Source organism: Mercenaria mercenaria, chromosome 13, assembly GCF_021730395.1.
Source record: "Mercenaria mercenaria strain notata chromosome 13, MADL_Memer_1, whole genome shotgun sequence".
Classification (NCBI taxonomy): domain Eukaryota; kingdom Metazoa; phylum Mollusca; class Bivalvia; order Venerida; family Veneridae; genus Mercenaria; species Mercenaria mercenaria.
Window position 1 is genome coordinate 62,061,022 of NC_069373.1, and position 20,717 is coordinate 62,081,738.

The 20,717-nt window shown below is 35.0% G+C and overlaps 1 protein-coding gene across 1 annotated transcript in view; it reads right to left on the reverse strand.

Moving 5' to 3' along the window:
- Nucleotides 1–4,479: 4,479 nt before the first annotated feature.
- LOC123530267 (methyl-CpG-binding domain protein 4-like) overlaps nt 4,480–20,717 on the reverse strand; it is a 32,710-nt gene continuing 16,472 nt past the window's right edge. Inside the window, exons 10-13 of the mRNA XM_053522032.1 lie at nt 15,618–15,827; nt 14,973–15,122; nt 10,862–10,965; nt 4,480–10,422 (exon numbers count right to left, since the gene is read on the reverse strand). Coding sequence (XP_053378007.1) covers nt 10,345–10,422; nt 10,862–10,965; nt 14,973–15,122; nt 15,618–15,827 — 542 coding nt within the window. The 3' untranslated portion in view covers nt 4,480–10,344. The remainder of the gene's footprint in view (nt 10,423–10,861; nt 10,966–14,972; nt 15,123–15,617; nt 15,828–20,717) is intronic.

Sequence of the window (20,717 nt, forward strand, 5' to 3'; positions counted from 1 at the left end):
TAAATGTTTATCTTGTCATTTAATACATAAATGGTTTTCTTTTAAAAATATACCACTGGGCGAGCATGGGTCCTGTCCACTTGGAAAAACGATGGAAACAGTATAGTGGTGTTATGCCCGTTTTCAAAGTCCCGGATTTAAGTGTTTACTAAAAATTTGGGTCATTTCAATGGGGCAATGCCTGGGTAGAACTGACGAGGCAAAGAAGTTGATATATAATATTACAATAAAAATATTGCAATTTTAATGCCTTTTCTGGGCGAGGACTGGTCCAGTCAGTCTAGAGTGAAAGTGTATCAAAACTTTAACCTGAAATTCTAAGTAACAAGAGGGCCAAGATGGCCCTAGGTCGCTCACCTAAGAAACACTCCATAACAGTGTAAAACATGTTTGACCTAGTGATTTCATGGAAACAAATATTCTGACCAATTTTCATTAAGACTGGACCAAAAAATTGGTCTCTTGCAATAAAACAAGTATTTTCTTAGATATGACCTAGTTTTTGACTCTAGATGACCCATGTTCAAACTCGACCTAGATTTTATCAAGGCAATCATTGTGACCAAAATTAATGAAGATCAACTGAAAAATACAGCCTCTATCACATACAGAAGTTTTTTCTTTGATTTGACCAAGTGACCTAGTTTTTGACCTCAGATGACCCATATTCAAATTCGACCTAGATTACATTAAGGCAATCAACCTGACCAAATTTCATAAATATCAACTGAAAAAAAACAGTCTCTATCGCATACACAAGATTTTTCTTTAATTTGACCTAGTGACCTAGTTTTTGACCTCAGATAACCCATATTCAAAACCGACCTAGTTTTCATCAAGGCAATCACTCTGACCAAATTTCATGAAGATCAATTGAAAAATACATCCTCTATTGCATACACAATGTTTTTCTTCGATTTGACCTAGTGACCTAGTTTTGGACCCCAGATGACCCATTTTCGAAATCAGCCTAGATTTTATCAAGGTAATCATTCTGGCTAAATTTCATGAAGATCAGTTAAAAAATACAGCCTCTATTGCATACACAAGGTTTTTCTTGGATTTGACCTAGTGACCTAGTTTTTGACCTCAGATGACCCATTTTCAAACTTGGTCTAAATTTCATCAAGGCAATCATTCTGACCAAAATTCATGAAGATCAATTGAAAAATACAGCCTCTATCGCATACACAAGGTTTTTACGTGATATGACCTAGTGACCTAGTTTTTGACCCCAGATGACCCATTTCGAACTTGGCCTAGATTTCATCAAAGTAATCATTCTGACCAAAATTCATGAAGATCAACTGAAAAATACCGCCTCTATCGCATACACAAGGTTTTTCTTTGATTTGACCTAGTGACCTAGTTTTTGACCCGAGATGACCCATTTTCGAACTCGGCCTAGATTTCATCAAGGCAATCATTCTGACCAAAATTCATGAAGATCAATTGAAAAATACAGCCTCTATCGCATACACAAGGTTTTTCTTTGATTTGACCTAGTGACCTAGTTTTTGACCCGAGATGACCCATTTTCGAACTTGGCCTAGATTTCATCAAGGTTATCATTCTGACCAATATTCATGAAGAAGAATTGAAAAATACAGCCTCTATCGCATACACAAGGTTTTTCTTTGATTTGACCTAGTGACCTAGTTTTTGACCCGAGATGACCCAATTTCGAACTCGGCCTAGATTTCATCAAGGCTATCATTCTGACCAATATTCATGAAGAAGAATTGAAAAATACAGCCTCTATCGCATACACAAGGTTTTTCTTTGATTTGACCTAGTGACCTAGTTTTTGACCCCAGATGACCCATTTTCGAACTCGGCTTAGATTTCATCAAGGTTATCATTCTGACCAATATTCATGAAGATTAATTGAACAAGAGCACCGCCTTGCGGGTGCTGACGCTCATCTGATTTTTTTTGTGTAATAGAAATATTGTCCTACCCATGATTTTCTAAGTCTAAAAAGGGCCATCATTCTTGCAAAAAGCAGGATAGAGTTATGTTTCTTGATGTACAGTGTCCACTTATGATGGTGAAAAACTGTTGCAAGTTTTAAAGCAATAGCTTTGATAGTTTATGAGAAAAGTTGACTTAAACATAATACTCAACCAAGAAAATGATTTTCTAAGTCCAAAAGGGGCAATAATTATTGCAAAAATCAGGATGGAGTTACACTGCTTGCTGTACAGGGTCAGCTTATGATGGTGAACAAGTGTTGCAAGTTTCAAAGCAATAGCTTTGATAGTTTAAGAGAAAAAGTTGACCTAAACATAAAACTTAACCAAGAAATCTGATATTTTCTAAGTCCAAAAGGGGCCATAAATCTTGCAAAAAGCAGGATGGAGTTATGTTTCTTGCTGTACAGGGTCAACTTATGATGGTGAACAAGTGTTGCAAGTTTTAAAGCAATAGCTTTGATAGTTTAGGATAAAAGCTGACCTAAACATAAAACTTAACCAAGAAAACTGATTTTCTAAGTCCAAAAGGGGCCATAAATCTTGCAAAAAGCAAGATGGAGTTATGTTTCTTGCTGTACAGGGTCAGCTTATGATGGTGAACAAGTATTCCAAGTTTCAAAGCAATAGCTTTGACAGTTTGGGAGAAAAGTTGACCTAAACATAAAACTTAACCAAGAAATCTGATATTTTCTAAGTACAAAAGGGGCCATAAATCTTGCAAAAAGCAAGATGGAGTTATGTTTCTTGCTATACAGGGTCAGCTTATGATGGTGAACAAGTATTCCAAGTTTCAAAGCAATAGCTTTGATAGTTTAGGAGAAAAGCTGACCTAAACATAAAACTTAACCAGGCAACGCCGACGCAGACGCCGACGCCGACGCCGACACCGACGCCGACGCCGACAACCGCTCAAGTGATGACAATAACTCACCATTTTTTTTTCAAAAAATCAGATGAGCTAAAAATACCACCTCTATCGCATACACAAGGTTTTTCTTTGATTTGACCTAGTGACCTAGTTTTTGACCCGAGATGACCCATTTTCGAACTCGGCCTAGATTTCATCAAAGTTATCATTCTGACCAATATTCATGAAGATTAAATGAAAAATACAGCCTCTATCGCATACACAAGGTTTTTCTTTGATTTGACCTAGTGACCTAGTTTTTGACCCGAGATGACCCATTTTCGAACTCGGCCTAGATTTCATCAAGGTTATCATTCTGACCAATATTCATGAAGAAGAATTGAAAAATACAGCCTCTATCGCATACACAAGGTTTTTCTTTGATTTGACCTAGTGACCTAGTTTTTGACCCGAGATGACCCATTTTCGAACTCGGCTTAGATTTCATCAAGGTTATCATTCTGACCAATATTCATGAAGATTAATTGAAAAATACCACCTCTATCGCATACACAAGGTTTTTCTTTGATTTGACCTAGTGACCTAGTTTTTGACCCGAGATGACCCATTTTCGAACTCGGCCTAGATTTCATCAAAGTTATCATTCTGACCAATATTCATGAAGATTAAATGAAAAATACAGCCTCTATCGCATACACAAGGTTTTTCTTTGATTTGACCTAGTGACCTAGTTTTTGACCCGAGATGACCCATTTTCGAACTCGGCCTAGATTTCATCAAGGTTATCATTGTGACCATTATTCATGAAGATTAATTGAAAAATACAGCCTCTATCGCATACACAAGCTAAATGTTGACAGACGACGGACGACAGACGACAGACGACAGACGCCAGACGACAGACGACGGACGACGGACGCCGGACATCGAGCGATCAGAAAAACTCACCTGAGCATTGCTCAGGTGAGCTAAAAAGGGGGGGAGGGATAATTCATGAAATATTGGTGTGAGAGTTATTATCCCTGTGCCATATGATGTGGATGATGATGATGAATAACTATTTTAAGTTTAAAGCAAATCCATCAAGTAATTACAGATAGGATAGCTCTCCATATACTTCGTATAGTCAAGCTAAAAATGGCTATGGTTCTGACAAAATGATAATAGACAAGTGTACAAAGTTTCAACAAATCAGAAAGTTGACAAAAGAAATTCCAATTTCATGTGTGATTTATTATTCCTTAAGTATTTTACTCAACTAATAATGATAAACAAGTGTAAAAAGTTTCAAAGCCAAAGGTTCTATAAATTTGGGAAAATGTGGACACAAATAAAGTGAAACCAATACCTCGTAGATTTTTTTCTCATAAATCAGACCAGGTAAAGTGAAAAATTAGGAAAAGTAGTGATGCTGGCATTCATTGTAGTTTTTACACATCAGTATATTGTTTATGACAGCCAGTACATCATGTGTCAGCAAAGACCTGCTTAAATAAGTGAAATTTTTCATAATGCAATTGTAAAACTAAATACTCCCAACAACAAGTCCACATTCTGTATGTGTACACTTAAGAGTAATAATTAAAATTTTAGTGTAAGTAAGGCTGAAGGCACCATAAAATATCAAGCCAGAAAATTTATGGTATGAATTTATTCTACATGTATTTGTATGTTTAAAGATTATTTACAAGACATGTAAAATAACAAATAAAGCCTGGTTTGTTAGTGGTATCTTAAATCATTGTTATCACTGTCAAATAAAAGTTTTATCACTGTCAAAGTGTTTAAAATATACATGTAATTTTTCATATAGAAATAAATTTTGACTCAACAAAATGCACTGATACAACACATAATTAACACTTGTAATTAAAATCTGAAACTGCAATCTGGCACACTTACTGCCTTGGATGTGAATTTAAAAACAATTAATCATGATATAAATTAACAAACTTTGGGTTGCAAGATCTTCTTGGACTTCTATAGGTCATCGGTTTATCTATAACAACAAGATTGGTACACTCATAATTTAACACAAAAATAAACAATAGTGCAGCTATTTACTCTTAATCTTTCTAAAAATCATAAAACAATGCATTGGTAACTTCTAAGTGACAGAGGTCATGGTTTAAGTCATTCAGGGAAAGAGTTATTTCTCTTTATTTTTGAAATCTTAAAATTTTGCGTAATTTCATATAATGGTACTTTCTTGAAACCTATATACAATAAAAAATATTTGTGTTAACAGTCAGTTTAAATTATCTTAAAAATATGGTGAAACTTGAGATAGGAACAAAAATACACATTTTAACATTAAAATAATGTGACCCAAGAACTTTAGCTGAAAACTAAAGCACTGTAAGACGTTCAATTCAAAAAGTATGTAGACGGCTCCAGTGATAGCAAATGCACATTTTTTTTCCACAAAGCCAGAGAACTACTGTAAAATATATATAAAACATAATTAGAAGTCAGGTACACAATTCCACTAAAATAAGCTCAGTATTTAAAAGTTTCCTTCTATATGTAACATGTTTAACCCATTTTAAAATGTGATAATTTACTGCTATAAATAAATTAATGGTTTTGCAACACTGTACACAGCTTAGGTGAGAAATAAATAAGATGTAATGGCACAAGCACATTTATACAATGCAAAAAATGGGTAAAGACATAAGATGAAAACCTCGGTTCAATATTTATTTCTTTAACTTAGTTATAACACCATTTTAGCAGTATTTCAGTTCTTTTAACTGCAGTCTTGTAATTTTACAAATGTAACTGCGTCTGGTGACACAACTAAGTAACTGGTAACTTCCTCACATGAATCAGTGGTATTGGGACTTCATATATTGTCTTCTATCAAATCGCCATTTAATGTACTTTCATAAAATGAGTTACCAAATTCTGATCTCTAAGTTCACAGTAATGTGCACTACCTTTTTAGTCTAGTAGACTGGAAGGTCAGAATCTATATTCAACGATGTATAAACCTGTTGTAAGCTCAAATTAGCGCGAGTTTATATCTAATTAATCTAGACCTTAAAACATGTGGTTTGTTTCGATGGCAGACTGTCAAATTACAGCGTACAAAGTCACACTGAACCAACATGTACACTAGATGGTGCTGCAATGCTGGAGTACAACTGGTTTAATAAGGGAACAAGACTTTAACACACTGATATTCAAGTGTTGGATGAACATGTCAGATGGACTATCAAACACCTGTTACCATTCAGTACAGGTGATAAAACATAAAGTTCAACTACATGTATATGAACTGGACAGTACCTAAAAAATTTAAAATATGAAATTGATGAAAAATTCACCACCACAATATTACTGTACACAATAAATAGCCTTTATACACTGATATTTTAATTGGTTTAACCTTATTGCTCCTGGATAAAATATCTTACTCCTTTAAATGCTACAAATTATACAATTTTAATAGATCTTTACATTTTGGTGTTTCTAACCGTAACAGAAAATTTCAATATTTCAAAGTTCACTACTAAACCTGATCAAGGAGAGTAAACATTGTTTTGGGTTTTTTTACGCAAGCACTTAAGCTAACTTCTGTGGTATACAAGATATTCTTGATTTACAATAATGACAGAAGAACTTTATTTTGCTTACTCTCAAAAAGACATTACAACTGCATGATTAAATAAATTACAAATTATTTTCAGATACTCAAAATTGGATCAAGAATTTCTATGTACCAGTAATTTGCTTCTCTGATTACAAAAAAACAAAAAAAAAACACACACATCTTTTCACCAAATCTCTTACTCCCACTAATATTTTCAACTAAGATCGGGCCATCCTGGGGTTGCTCATATTTACAAACTATTTTGTTTGCTCATATTTACAAACTATTTTGCAAAAAAGGTTCAGGCAACAGTTTATTGCCTCTAACAAACAAGAGCTGTCTGCTGACAGCGCACTCGACTATTTGAAGAATTGATTGAAGCATGGGGTCAAAATATTTCCACAGATATTGAGACAAAAGAAATAAATTGATTAGACAAACAATGTTCCTGTATTTCTTTGATTTCGATAAGTCTTGCACTAAATGGCAATGTATGAACCAATTTCAAAGTCCAAAAAGGGCCATAATTCAGTCAAAATAGTTATGTACTCTTGCCTGAAGATGGAAATCAAAGTGATAAACAAGTGTTCAAAGTTTAAAAGCCATATGTCAAATAGTTTTGACAAAACAATGGACTTGTATGAAAACAGAACCAATTTCAAAGTCCAAAAAGGGCCATAATTCAGCCAAAATAGATGACAGAGTTATGTACTCTTTCCTACAGTAGAGACTATTATACTGAACAAGTGATAAAAATTTCAAAGCCATATGTCAAACACTTAACAAAAAATATGAACTGGTATGGAAAACTTAACCAAGATTTCTGAGTCAAAAAGGGCCATAATTCAGCCAAAATCCTTGATGGAGTTATGTACTCTTGCCTATAACTGGATATGGTGATGGTAAACAGGTGTTGAAAGTTTCAAAGCTTTATCTCAAAAGACTTTGTCAAAATATGAACTGGTACGAAATACTAACCCATATTTCTAAGTCAAAAAGGGACATAATTCAGCCAAAATCCTTGATGGAGTTATGTGCTCTTGCCTATAACTGGACATGGTGATGGTAAACAAGTGTTGAAAGTTTCAAAGCTTTATCTCAAAAGACTTTGTCAAAATACGAACTGGTACGAAAAACTTAACCAAGATTTCTAAGTCGAAAGGGGCGATAATTCAGCCAAAATCCTTGATGGAGTTATGTACTCTTGCCTATAACTGGCCATGGTGATGGTAAACAAGTGTTGAAAGTTTCAAAGCTTAATCTTAAAAGACTTTGTCAAAATATGAACTGGTACGAAAAACTTAACCATGATTTCTAAGTCAAAAGGGGCCATAATTCAGCCAAAATCCTTGATGGAGTTATGTGCTCTTGCCTATAACTGACCATGGTGGTGGTAAACAAGTGTTGAAAGTTTCAAAGCTTTATCTCAAAAGACTTTGTCAAAATGTGGACTGGTACGAAAAACTTAACCAAGGTGTGATGCCGACGCCGACGCCATGGTGAGTAGGATAGCTCTACTTATTCTTCGAATAGTCGAGCTAAAAATGAATACTTACATTTACTTGTATGACGTTTACAGAGCTGTCGAGACAAAAATGAGCTGTCTGTTGACAGCTAACTCAACTATCCGAAGAATTTATGAATGTATGGGGTTAAAATATTACTAGAGATTTTCAGACAAAAGAAGGAAAATAGATAAAACAAACAATATACCTGTATTTGTGGAAGTGGATAAGTCCTGCACGATACGGCAATGTGTAATGATATTGTAGGGATATTGCAGAAGCACAGAAGCATGGCTTGTGTTGGATTTCAACATGTTGGATGGTAAGGTGAACATAAGGTGATAGTTAAGTTATTTTTAATAGCGCCTCTTGAATGGCATCTTTGTGTTACAAAACTTTGAAAAGTGTTACAAATATAGATTATTCAGATATGGACAATGCAATAGATTTGTGAATGAATATAGACAAAATGCCAGCAGTATAATGGAACACTGATTGTATATGAAAATATTTCATTCTGTAGTGAATAACTCAAATTTTCAATTAAAGCGAAAAAGCATACATCTATTTCTGCAGTAAAGCTGGTACAGCATTCAAATAACACAAAGTTGCTGGTGCTACTCATGAAAGAAGCAATGCAGTTCTGAAGTGAATGTCAGTGGTGACTTCAACACTGCGTGAGTGGAATAGCCATCCTTATTGTTTCAATAGGAGAGCTCCAAGTATCAATGCAATATCTGAATTAATTTCAAAGAATGTAAAAAAAAAAAATGTCGAAATATTTCATAATGAGTAAGATAGGTCTATTTATTTTTCGAATGGTCTATATAAAAAGTTGTGAATAGAAATCTTATGAACTCTTGCCTACACATTGAGACCATGGTAGAAAGCAAGTGTTAAAAGTTTCAAAGGCATACATCAAACAGTCTTGACATAATATGGAGTGGTACGCGAAACTTAACTAATTTCCATGTGGAAAAAGGGCCATAACTGAGCCAAAATCCTTGTCTTGTCTACATAAGGAAACTATGATGGTAAACAAGGGGTCAAAGATTCAAAGCCATATGTCAAATAGTTCAGACAAAATGTGGACTGGTAAGAAAAACTTAACTGAATTCAAAGTCTGAAAAAGACAAAAATTCAGCTAAATATATATCTGACATAGTTACATACTTGACTAAAGATGAAGCTCATGACGATGAACAAGTGTTCAAAGTTTCAAAGCCATATTGTCAAATAGTTTTGACAAAATGTGGACTTGTACAAAAACTGAACCAATTTCCAAGTCCAAAAGGGCCATAATTCAGCCAAAACAGTTTATGCAAAATATGGACTGGTACGTAAAAACTTAACCAAAATTTTTAAGTTTAAAGGGGCTATAATTCAGACAAAATCCCTGATTTAGTTATGTACTCTTGATTTCACCTGGACATGTTGATGGTACACAAGTGTTGAGAGTTTCAAAGCTATATGTGAAAAGGTTTTGTCAAAATTTGGACCGTTACGAAAAACTTAATCAAGGTGTGACGCCGACGCTGTGGTGAGCAGGATAGCTCTCATTCTTCGACTGCTGAGCTAAAAATTCTTCAAAAACAGCCTCCTTGCAAAATCATATCACTGCCAAGTATCAAATTAAAAAACAGTAACAATCAGTCTAAGCACTTATAAAATTTGCATTTTCAATGTGTGGTACAAACTTTTATATACAGTAATATAAATAGTATTATAATACAATAGTGTAACAACTGATCATGCATATAAAAGATTTCCAAAGAAATTTTCCTTAAAGTAACAGGTGAATAAAATCTCTGTTCTTTTCATACAAACCGGCAATACAGTATTACTATGTAACTCTTATATGATACAAAGTATTTACACTTTTACCTTTGTTATTATTATAAAAATCTAAAACATTTCCAGTGTTTTTTGTTCATCTTTACTTCACTTGTGGGATTAACCACAAGGAAGTTAAATATACAAGGATCTGGCATGTAGGGCGGGGGATCTTATTCTACAGAGAGGAATCTGACCTTTCTATCACTTTCTCCTGCTTTTCTGTATTACTGAGCAATCACACTTAAGATATAACCTGAAAAATTCATTTCTTAATACCAAAATATCATTTTTCATACAGTTATAAAGGAGAACACTTGCAATCTGTCAAAACCTTGAAATTGGAAACAGTTCTGAAAATCCGAGGAGTAGGTAATAAAGCAATCTTATTTACAACTTGATGGTGTAAGAAGCCATGTTCAAATTTTTACATATGCACTAAGATCTTTATACTTTTTCTGACTCGACAGGCAACACCTTCACTTCCTTTATTAACTGGTCAGATGTCCAGCTTTTTATTACAGTTTTAGACCAGATAAAAGTAAACTGTCCACAGTAAAACACAGTTCAACTTATTCCAAGAGCTTTCGCATTATCTGTCAACCAGCTATGATAGAGATTCAACTTGTGGTCCTCAGGCCGTACCTATAAAGAAATAATAAGATTAAATATATATCAGGTATAAAGCTTGATACAGACATCTTCTATCCTGAAATGCAGCCAATCTTCTGATTTAACATGATAAATAACGGGGCATAGGGTGACCAGAATATATGTGCAGGCCAAGTCTGCTTTGGAGGTTCCTGACCAGGGGTGTATTCAAGTATATCTAGGACCCCACTCCCCACCACACATCCCAAAAAATACCCGCCAAAAAAAAGCTGAACTGCTTATTAATGAAGGAAATCTCATTACTTTCTTGCTGTAATTGTAAATTAAACTGTCAGAGAATTACCCCCCCCCCCCCCCCCGCCCCCCAAAAAAATATCCCAACAAATCTGTAAGAAGCAACCTATTATTTCCTACAGAAACAACAACATAAAATGCAATATGAAAGTAGATTCTGTATAAAATGTAATATTACCTGTTTCCATTCATTGAGACAGAATATTCTGTAAGAGTCATTGCCATATTTCCCAATACCATATAGCTCAATCGGATATTTCCATGACTTCGTTAAATATTCATCTGTAAAAAAAATGTTGTATGTGAATAAGAATTTGGTATATACCGGTTCAACTGGAACTGAATTAGCAGTCTTAAGCACCCACTAATCATAAGCAGCCAATTTGCAGACTTCAGAAACTGACTTTGTTCCGATTTCAACTTTCCTTAAAGGGAATTCCTATAGTTTTTTATGCGCATCTTTCTGCGCAGCCGGCACTTTCAATGGAAAACTGAAGTGAAGTCAACATTTGTTGAAACATATTACAGACAATCTTAAATATGAGGAATTTTGAATGAAATAACATTGATGATAAGTTATATCAATAATCAAATGTTGATACTGGTTTATGTTGTATTGACAAGTATCATGCCTGACAGGTATCTTGCTATTTTTGTGGTTGTGTTTTCACATCGCATTTTAGTACAAAGACAGTGTTGTTCATATAATGTAAGATAATTGACTTAGTACTGATAAGACAATATCACCTTTCAGATTACTTAGTATTCAATTATAGAAAGAATTAAGAATTTTTAAAACTTTTTTTTAACTTTTAGCAGACATACATGTAATCAATTTGGCCAGGTTCGCGCCATTTCCGTCCGAACAGGTGTTGTATTCTAGCGGTCTTAACATAAAATTTAGCCTGGTGACCCATACATTTTTAGCCATTTTTATGCTCACAATACAATTATCTATACACAAGAAGAAAAAGAAAAAATTCTATGAAAGAGTTTTTTCAAAATTTAAAAAAATATTCTTCACTATGGGTATTTTTCATTGAAAAAAGTTCACAAAAGTAAATGAGAAACAATATTTTTTTTTTCATTTGTACCCATTATTGTAAGGATAGAGTATTACAAATATGACTATGATATCAAATAAGTATATAATAAAATCTGTAAAAAGAAAAAACCGTATTGTGCTGCCTGGATGAATATTTTGTTTGGTATTTATAAACAAGAGGACCATGATGGTCCTGAATCGCTCACCTCTTCCCACATGACCCAGTTTTGAGTATGACGTCGTTTTTTCTATTATTTGACATAGTGACCTAGTTTTTGAGCTCATGTGACCCAGTTTTGAACTTGACCTAGATATTATCAAGATAAAAATTCTCTCCAATTTTCATGAAGATCCACTGAAAAATATGGTCTCTAGAGAGGTCACAAGGTTTTTCTATTATTTGACCTATTGACCTAGTTTTCGAAGGTACGTGACCCTGTTTTGAACTTTACTTAGATATCATCAAGGTGAACATTCTCACTAATTTTCATGAAGATCTCATGAAAAATATGGCCTCTAGAGAGGTCACAAGGTTTTTCTATTTTTATACCTACTGGCCTAGTTTTTGACCGCACTTGACCCAGTTTCGAAACTGACCTAGATATCATCAAGGTGAACATTCAGATCAGTTTTAATGATGATTCATTGAAAAATATGGCCTCTAGAGAGGTCAAAAGATTTTAATAATTTTAGACCTACTGACCTAGTTTTTGACCGCAGCTGACCCAGTTTCAAACTTGACCTAGATATCATCAAGATGAACATTCAGACCAACTTTTATACAGATCCCATGAAAAGTATGGCCTCTAGAGAGGTCACAAGGTTTTTTTATCATTTGACCTACTGACCTAGTTTTTTAAGGCATGTGACCCAGTTTCAAACTTGACCTAGATATCATCAAGGTGAACATTCTGACAAATTTTTATGGAGATCCATTCACAAGTATGGCCTCTAGAGAGGTCACAATGTTTTTCTATTCTTAGACCTACTGACCTAGTTTTTGACTGCACATGACCCTGTTTCGAAAGTGACGTAGATATCATCAAGATGAACATTCAGACCAATTTTCATACAGATCCCATGAAAAATATGGCCTTTAGAGAGGTCACAAGGTTTTTTTTATTATTTGACCTCATGGCCTAGTTTTTGATGGCATGTGACCCATTTTCAAACTTGACCTAGATATCATCAAGATCAACATTCAGACCAACTTTCATACAGATCCCATGAAAAATATGGCCTCTAGAGAGGTCACAAGGTTTTTCTATTATTTGACCTTCTGACCTAGTTTTTGAAGGCACGTGACCCACTTTTGAATTTGACCTAGATATCATCAAGGTGAACATTCTGACCAATTTTCATGAAGATCTCATGAAATATATGGCCTCTAGGAAGGTCACAATGTTTTTCTATTTTTAGATCTACTGACCTAGTTTTTGACCGCACGTGACCCAGTTTCGAACTTGACCTAGATATCATCAAGATGAACATTCAGACCAAATTTCATACAGATCCCATAAAAAATATGGCCTCTAGAGAGGTCACAAGGTTTTTCTATTATTTGACCTACTGACCTAGTTTTTGATGGCACGTGACCCACCTTCGAACTTGACCAAGATATCATCAAGGTGAACATTCTGACCAATTTTCATGAAGATCTTATGAAATATATGGCCTCTAGGGAGGTCGCAAGGTTTTTCTTTTTTCAGACCTACTGACCTAATTTTTGACCGCATGTGACCCAGTTTCGAACTTGATCTAGATATCATCAAGATGAACATTCAGACTAACTTTCATACAGATCCCATGAAAAATACAGCCTTTAGAGAGGTCACAAGGTTTTTCTATTATTTGACCTACTGACCTAGTTTTTGACGGCACGTGACCCAGTTTCAAACTTGACCTAGATATCATCAAGATGAACGTTCTGACCAATTTTCATGAAGATCTTGTGAAATATATGGCTTCTAGAGAGGTCACAAGGTTTTTCTATTTTTAGACCTACTGACCTAGTTTTTGACGACACCTGACCCAGTTTCGAACTTGACCTAGATATCATCAAGATGAACATTCTGACCAATTTTCATGAAGATCTTATGAAATATATGGCCTCTAGAGAGGTCACAAGGTTTTTCTATTTTTAGACCTACTGACCTAGTTTTTGATGGCACGTGACCCACTTTCGAACTTGACCTAGATATCATCCAGATGAACATTCTGACCAATTTTCATGAAGATCCATTGAAATATATGGCCTCTAGAGAGGTCACAAGGTTTTTCTATTTTTAGACCTACTGACCTAGTTTTTGAAGGCACGTGACCCAGTTTCGAACTTGACCTAGATATCATCAAGATGAACATTCTGACCAACTTTCATAAAGATCCCATGAAAAATGTGACCTCTAGAGTGGTCACAAGCAAAAGTTTACGGACGGACGGACGGACGCACGGACGACGGACGACGGACACTGCACGATCACAAAAGCTCACCTTGTCACTTTGTGACAGGTGAGCTAAAAAAACAGAAAATTATGAAAATGTTGAAAAATCGCTGGCAGTTGCAGCAACAGTGGGTGTGTTCAAAACAATTTTTCACAAAAACAAGCCTGGTGACCTATTGTTTTTATTTGTTCATTGTTTTCAGCACAAATTTTCCTATCATATATGTGAATTAAAAAAAATTCTATGAAAGGAAAAAAACTATAGGAATTCTCTTTAAGCAGCCTGGACCTGTCACTTCCTTGGCTGACTGCTTAACAAGGTCTGACTATACATTTAATAGCATGTTACACAATAAGAGTACAATACATAGGTCTTACAAAAGTCAGACAGTGCATGCATTATTGTACCACTATGTAAATTATTTGACAGGTCTGGTAATAACCAGGATTTTTTCTAAATCTTTTAATATATGGAACAACCTTATACTGCCTTTAACTTTTAAGTTTAAGTTCTATGTTGCAGTCACAAATGTCTGAATACAAAATCCTAGTCTCTGGCTACTACCACAGTAAATATTCTCCAGGCAGGTGCCATGCATCGGACTTCTTCAAAACTTTTCAAAGTTATTGTAATAAAACTGTAACAGTTCCTTGAACTGTGGCTTCATTATTTAAGAATAGGATGAAGTATGCTGATAAACCTAAAAAGTGATGCAAAAATTACCCAATCAGCAGTACGCTATGTTAAAACAAGTTTGTTCCTATTTACTGACAGCAGTATAGAAATACCATCAAACACTTACTTGAAAACCTGATAATTGTATGTGCCCTTTTCTCATGCAGCCCAAGTGGTTGTAAAATCTTTGCCATGGCTGCCTGGTCACCTTTACGAGCCATGTCTGGATTTGGCCATTTGTTTAGGAATTTCCACAATAAAGGAATTGCTGCAGTACCTAATGATAAATAAAGACATATCTGCAATGTGTCATTCTCTCATCAAACTACAGTTTTAGTGTAAAACTTAACCACACACAGCAATGCAAATTTCTATTTAAAGATATCAAGTGTTAATAATAAGTTATAATTGCATATATATATATATATATATATATATATATATATATATATATATATATATATATATATATATATATATATATATATATATATATATATATCAGTCTCAGTATATATATTTACTATAGCTACAGTGTCGTAAGAATTACTAGTTTGCAAAAAAAAGTAGAAGTATTTTGAGGAGCAAATACAAGTATACATTATCATACTATATGCTCACTTTTAATCTAAGCCAGTCATGCCATTAAAAGGTTGAAATTCGGCTACTCTTCAGTATTTGGACACAGTAGATGCATGACATCAACAGAAAAAGAACTTTTAAGATTTCTAGTCCTAAAAAACATGCATGAAGAATTATAGCTAGGAAATACCTGTTGTTCTGTTTAAAAAGATTGTGGCCACCAGTAGCTTCCAGGGATCATGAAAGAGACTTTCCTGTACCAGGTTATATGGTGATTTAGGTGGTGTCCACTGCATATCTCTGTGTAACTGGGGCTGAGGAATAAATATACCATTCAAGAAATACTGGCTCTCCACCTCGGGGTGGGGCGGTGAAGCTGGCGGGGTCTGTACATCCAATTCTGAAAACACAAGTAAACGATTGGTATTAGCATGAACATAATAACCTCAAAAATGTTACTTTTTCTCTAACAAAAAACTGCGGACTCAAGATTTATAACTCCACTAAAACTGTATAGTAGATCTAAAGTCCCGTGATAGTTTAATATTATATATTTCATAACACTATCCAGTAAGTATAAGTCTATAAGAAGACAACTGGCTCTTTATATATCATTATGGTCTTCAAAAATGAGATCTTTTTATGAACTTATTGAAAGCAGAGCTATCACTAAAGGTGTTTTAATACCAAAGACAGGAAACAAGAGCTGTCACAGGAGACAGCATGCTCGACTATTTCGATGCTGGATAGTGAAACTGGGCACATCTGAGGAAACTAGAGCTGTCACTGGAGTGTTTAATGACTCCAATTGTGGAAGAAGATATTGCACAATAGATGCTCAGTCTGTGTCAAAAATATCAACTTAAAGTAATAAGAGTGGTAAAGATAAAATGTATCAAAACACTATATAAGTATATCCTAAGCAAAAAGGGACATAATTCATTAAATATTGGTGCCAGAGTTGTGCAGCTTGTGTCAATAGTGTGGGTGATGATGTTGAACAACTATTTAAGTTTGAATCAAATCCATTCAGTAATAACAGAGACAAATGAAAGTGCATCAAAACTTTAACCTAAAATTCTAAGTAAAAAGGGGGAATAATTAATAAAAAAATTGGTGCCAGAGTTATGCACCTTGCGTCATATGGTGTGGGTGATGATGTTGAACAACTATTTTAAGTATGAATCAAATCCATTCAGTAATAACAGAGACAGAGTGAAAGTGCATCAAAACTTTAACCAAAAATTCTAAGTAACAAGAGGGCCAAGATGGCCCTAGGTCGCTCACCTGATAAACACACCATAACAGTGTAAACATGTTTGACATAGTGATTTCATGGAAACAAATATTCTGACCAATTTTCATTAAGATTGGATCAAAAATGTGGTCTCTTAAGTGTAAACAAGTATTTTCTTCAATTTGACCTAGTGACCTAGTTTTTGAGCTAAGATGACCTTTATTCGAATTTGACCTAGATTTGATCTAGGCAACAATTCTGACTAAATTTCATCAACCTGGATTAAAAAATACAGCCTTTATCGCATACAAAACGTTTTTCTTTGATTTGACCTAGTGACCTAGTTTTCGACCCCAGATGACCCATTTTCAAAATTGGTCTAGATTTCATCAAGGTTATCTTTCCCTGACAAAATTTCATGAAGATCATGGAAAAATACAGCCTCTATCGCATACACAAGGGTTTTCTTTGATTTGACCTAGTGACCTACTTTTTAACCCAGATAACCCATTTCCAAACTCGGCCTAGATTTCATCAAGGTTATCATTCTGACCAAAATTCATGAAGATAAAATGAAAAATACAGCCTCTATCGCATACATAAGGTTTTTCCTTGATTTGACCTAGTGACCTAGTTTTTTACCCCGGGTGACCCATTTTCGAACTTGGCCTAGATTTCATCAAGGTAATCACTCTGACAAAATTTCGACCAAATTTCATAAAAATCAATTGAAAAAAACAGTCTCTATCGCATACACAAGATTTTTCTTTAATATGACCTAGTGACCTAGTTTTTGACCTCAGATAACCCATATTCAAACTCGACCTAGATTTCATCCAGGCAATCACTCTGACCAAATTTCATGAAGATCAATTGAAAAATACATCCTCTATTGCATACACAATGTTTTTCTTTGATTTGACCTAGTGACCTAGTTTTTGACCCAAGATGACCCATTTTCGAACTCAGCCTAGATTTTATCAAGGTAAACATTCTGGCTAAATTTCATGAAGATCAGTTGAAAAATACAGCCTCTATTGCATACACAAGGTGTTTCCTTGATTTGACCTAGTGACCTAGTTTTTGACCCCAGATGACCCATTTTCGAACTCAGCCTAGATTTCATCAAGGTTATCATTCTGACCAAAATTCATGAAGATTAATTGAAAAATACAGCCTCTATCGCATACACAAGGTTTTTCTTTGATTTGACCTAGTGACCTAGTTTTTGACCCCAGATGACCCATTTTCGAACTCGGCCTAGATTTCATCAAGGTAATCATTCTGACCAAAATTCATGAAGATCAATTGAAAAATACAGCCTCTATCGCATACACAAGGTTTTTCCTTGATTTGACCTAGTGACCTAGTTTTTGACCCCAGATGACCCATTTTCGAACTCGGCCTAGATTTCATCAAGGTAATCATTCTGACCAAAATTCATGAAGATCAATTGAAAAATACAGCCTCTATCGCATGCACAAGGTTTTTCTTTGATTTGACCTAGTGACCTAGTTTTTGACCCGAGATGACCCATTTTCGAACTTGGCCTAGATTTCATCAAGGTTATCATTCTGACCAATATTCATGAAGAATAATTGAAAAATACAGCCTCTATCGCATACACAAGGTTTTTCTTTGATTTGACCTAGTGACCTAGTTTTTGACCTGAGATGACCCATTTTCGAACTCGGCCTAGATATTATCAAGGCAATCATTCTGACCAATATTCATGAAGATCAATTGAAAAATACAGCCTCTATCGCATACACAAGGTTTTTCTTTGATTTGACCTAGTGACCTAGTTTTTGACCCCAGATGACCCATTTTCGAACTCGGCCTAGATTTCATCAAGGTTATCATTCTGACCAATATTCATGAAGATTAATTGAAAAATACAGCCTCTATCGCATACACAAGGTTTTTCCTTGATTTGACCTAGTGACCTAGTTTTTGACCCCAGATGACCCATTTTCGAACTCGGCCTAGATTTCATCAAGGTAATCATTCTGACCAAAATTCATGAAGATCAATTGAAAAATACAGCCTCTATCGCATACACAAAGTTTTTCCTTGATTTGACCTAGTGACCTAGTTTTTGACCCCAGATGACCCATTTTCGAACTCGGCCTAGATTTCATCAAGGTTATCATTCTGACCAAAATTCATGAAGATCAATTGAAAAATACAGCCTCTATCGCATACACAAGGTTTTTCTTTGATTTGACCTAGTGACCTAGTTTTTGACCCGAGCTGACCCATTTTCGAACTCAGCCTAGATTTCATCAGGGTTATCATTCTGACCAATATTCATGAAGAATAATTGAAAAATACAGCCTCTATCGCATACACAAGGTTTTTCTTTGATTTGACCTAGTGACCTAGTTTTTGACCTGAGATGACCCATTTTCGAACTCGGCCTAGATTTCATCAAGGCAATCATTCTGACCAATATTCATGAAGATCAATTGAAAAATACAGCCTCTATTGCATACACAAGGTTTTTCTTTGATTTGACCTAGTGACCTAGTTTTTGACCCCAGATGACCCATTTTCGAACCCGGCCTAGATTTCATCAAGGTTATCATTCTGACCAATATTCATGAAGATTAATTGAAAAATACAGCCTCTATCGCATACACAAGGTTTTTCTTTGATTTGACCTAGTGACCTAGTTTTTGACCCGAGATGACCCATTTTCGAACTCGGCCTAGATTTCATCAAGGTTATCATTCTGACCAACATTCATGAAGATTAATTGAAAAATACAGCCTCTATCGCATACACAAGCTAAATGTTGACAGACGACAGACGACAGACGACGGATGACAGACGCCGGACATCGAGCGATCAGAAAAACTCACCTGAGCATTGCTCAGGTGAGCTAAAAAGGGGAAATAATTCATGAAAAATTGGCCCCAGAGTTATGCACCTTGCATCATATGATAAGGGTAATGATGTTGAACAATTGTTTAAGTTTGAATCAGATCCATTCAGTAATAACAGAGATAGAGTGAAAGTGCATAAAACTTTAACCTGAAATTCTAAGTAAAAAGGGGAATAATTCAAGAAAAATTGTGCCAGAGTTATGCATCTTGTGTCATATGATGTGGGTGATGATGTTGAACAACTATTTTAAGTTTGAATCAAATCCATTCAGTAATAACAGAGGTAGAGTGAAAGTGTACCAAACTTTAAAACCGAAATTCTAACTAAAAAGGGGGAATAATTCATGAAAAAATGGTGCCAGAGTTATGCATCTTGTGTCATATAATGTGGGTGATGATGTTGAACAACTATTTTAAGTTTGAATCAAATCCATTCAGTAATAACAGAGGTAGAATGAAAGTGTACCAAAACTTTACCTGAAATTCTAAGTAAAAAGGGGGAATAATTCATGAAAAAATGGTGCCAGAGTTATGCACCTTGTGTCATATGATGTGGGTGATGATGTTGAACAACTATTTTAAGTTTGAATCAAATCCATTCAGTAATAACAGAGATAGAGTGAAAGTGCATCAAAACTTTAACCTGAAAATCTAAGTGAAAAGGGGGGATAATTTGTGAAATATTGGTGCCAGAGTTATGGCCCTTATGTCAGATGATGTGGATGATGATGAGGAATAAGTATTTCAAGTTTGAATCAAATCCATCAAGTAATTACAGAGATATGTTGAAAAAAGAGAAAGTGCACCAAAACTTTAACCAAGGTGGGGACGCGGAAAGACGCCGACGCCGGGGCGAGTAGGATAGCTCTCCTTATACTTCGTATAGTCGAGCTAAAAATGTTGTTTTGTTTTTGTTGGGTTTAACATTGCACGGACACAATTATTGGTCATATGGCGTCTTTCCAGCTGTGCATTATTTCATCATGGGTGGGCACCCGGGTAGAACCACTGACCTTCTGTAAGCCAGCTGGATGGCTTCCTCACATGACCAATTCAACGCCAGAAGAAGTTGTAATCTTAACTTTTGACCATCAGGTGTGAACTTGACCTTAGAACTAGTAAACATGGCTGTGCACTCTGCATGCCATTTTGATGAGTTGACAAC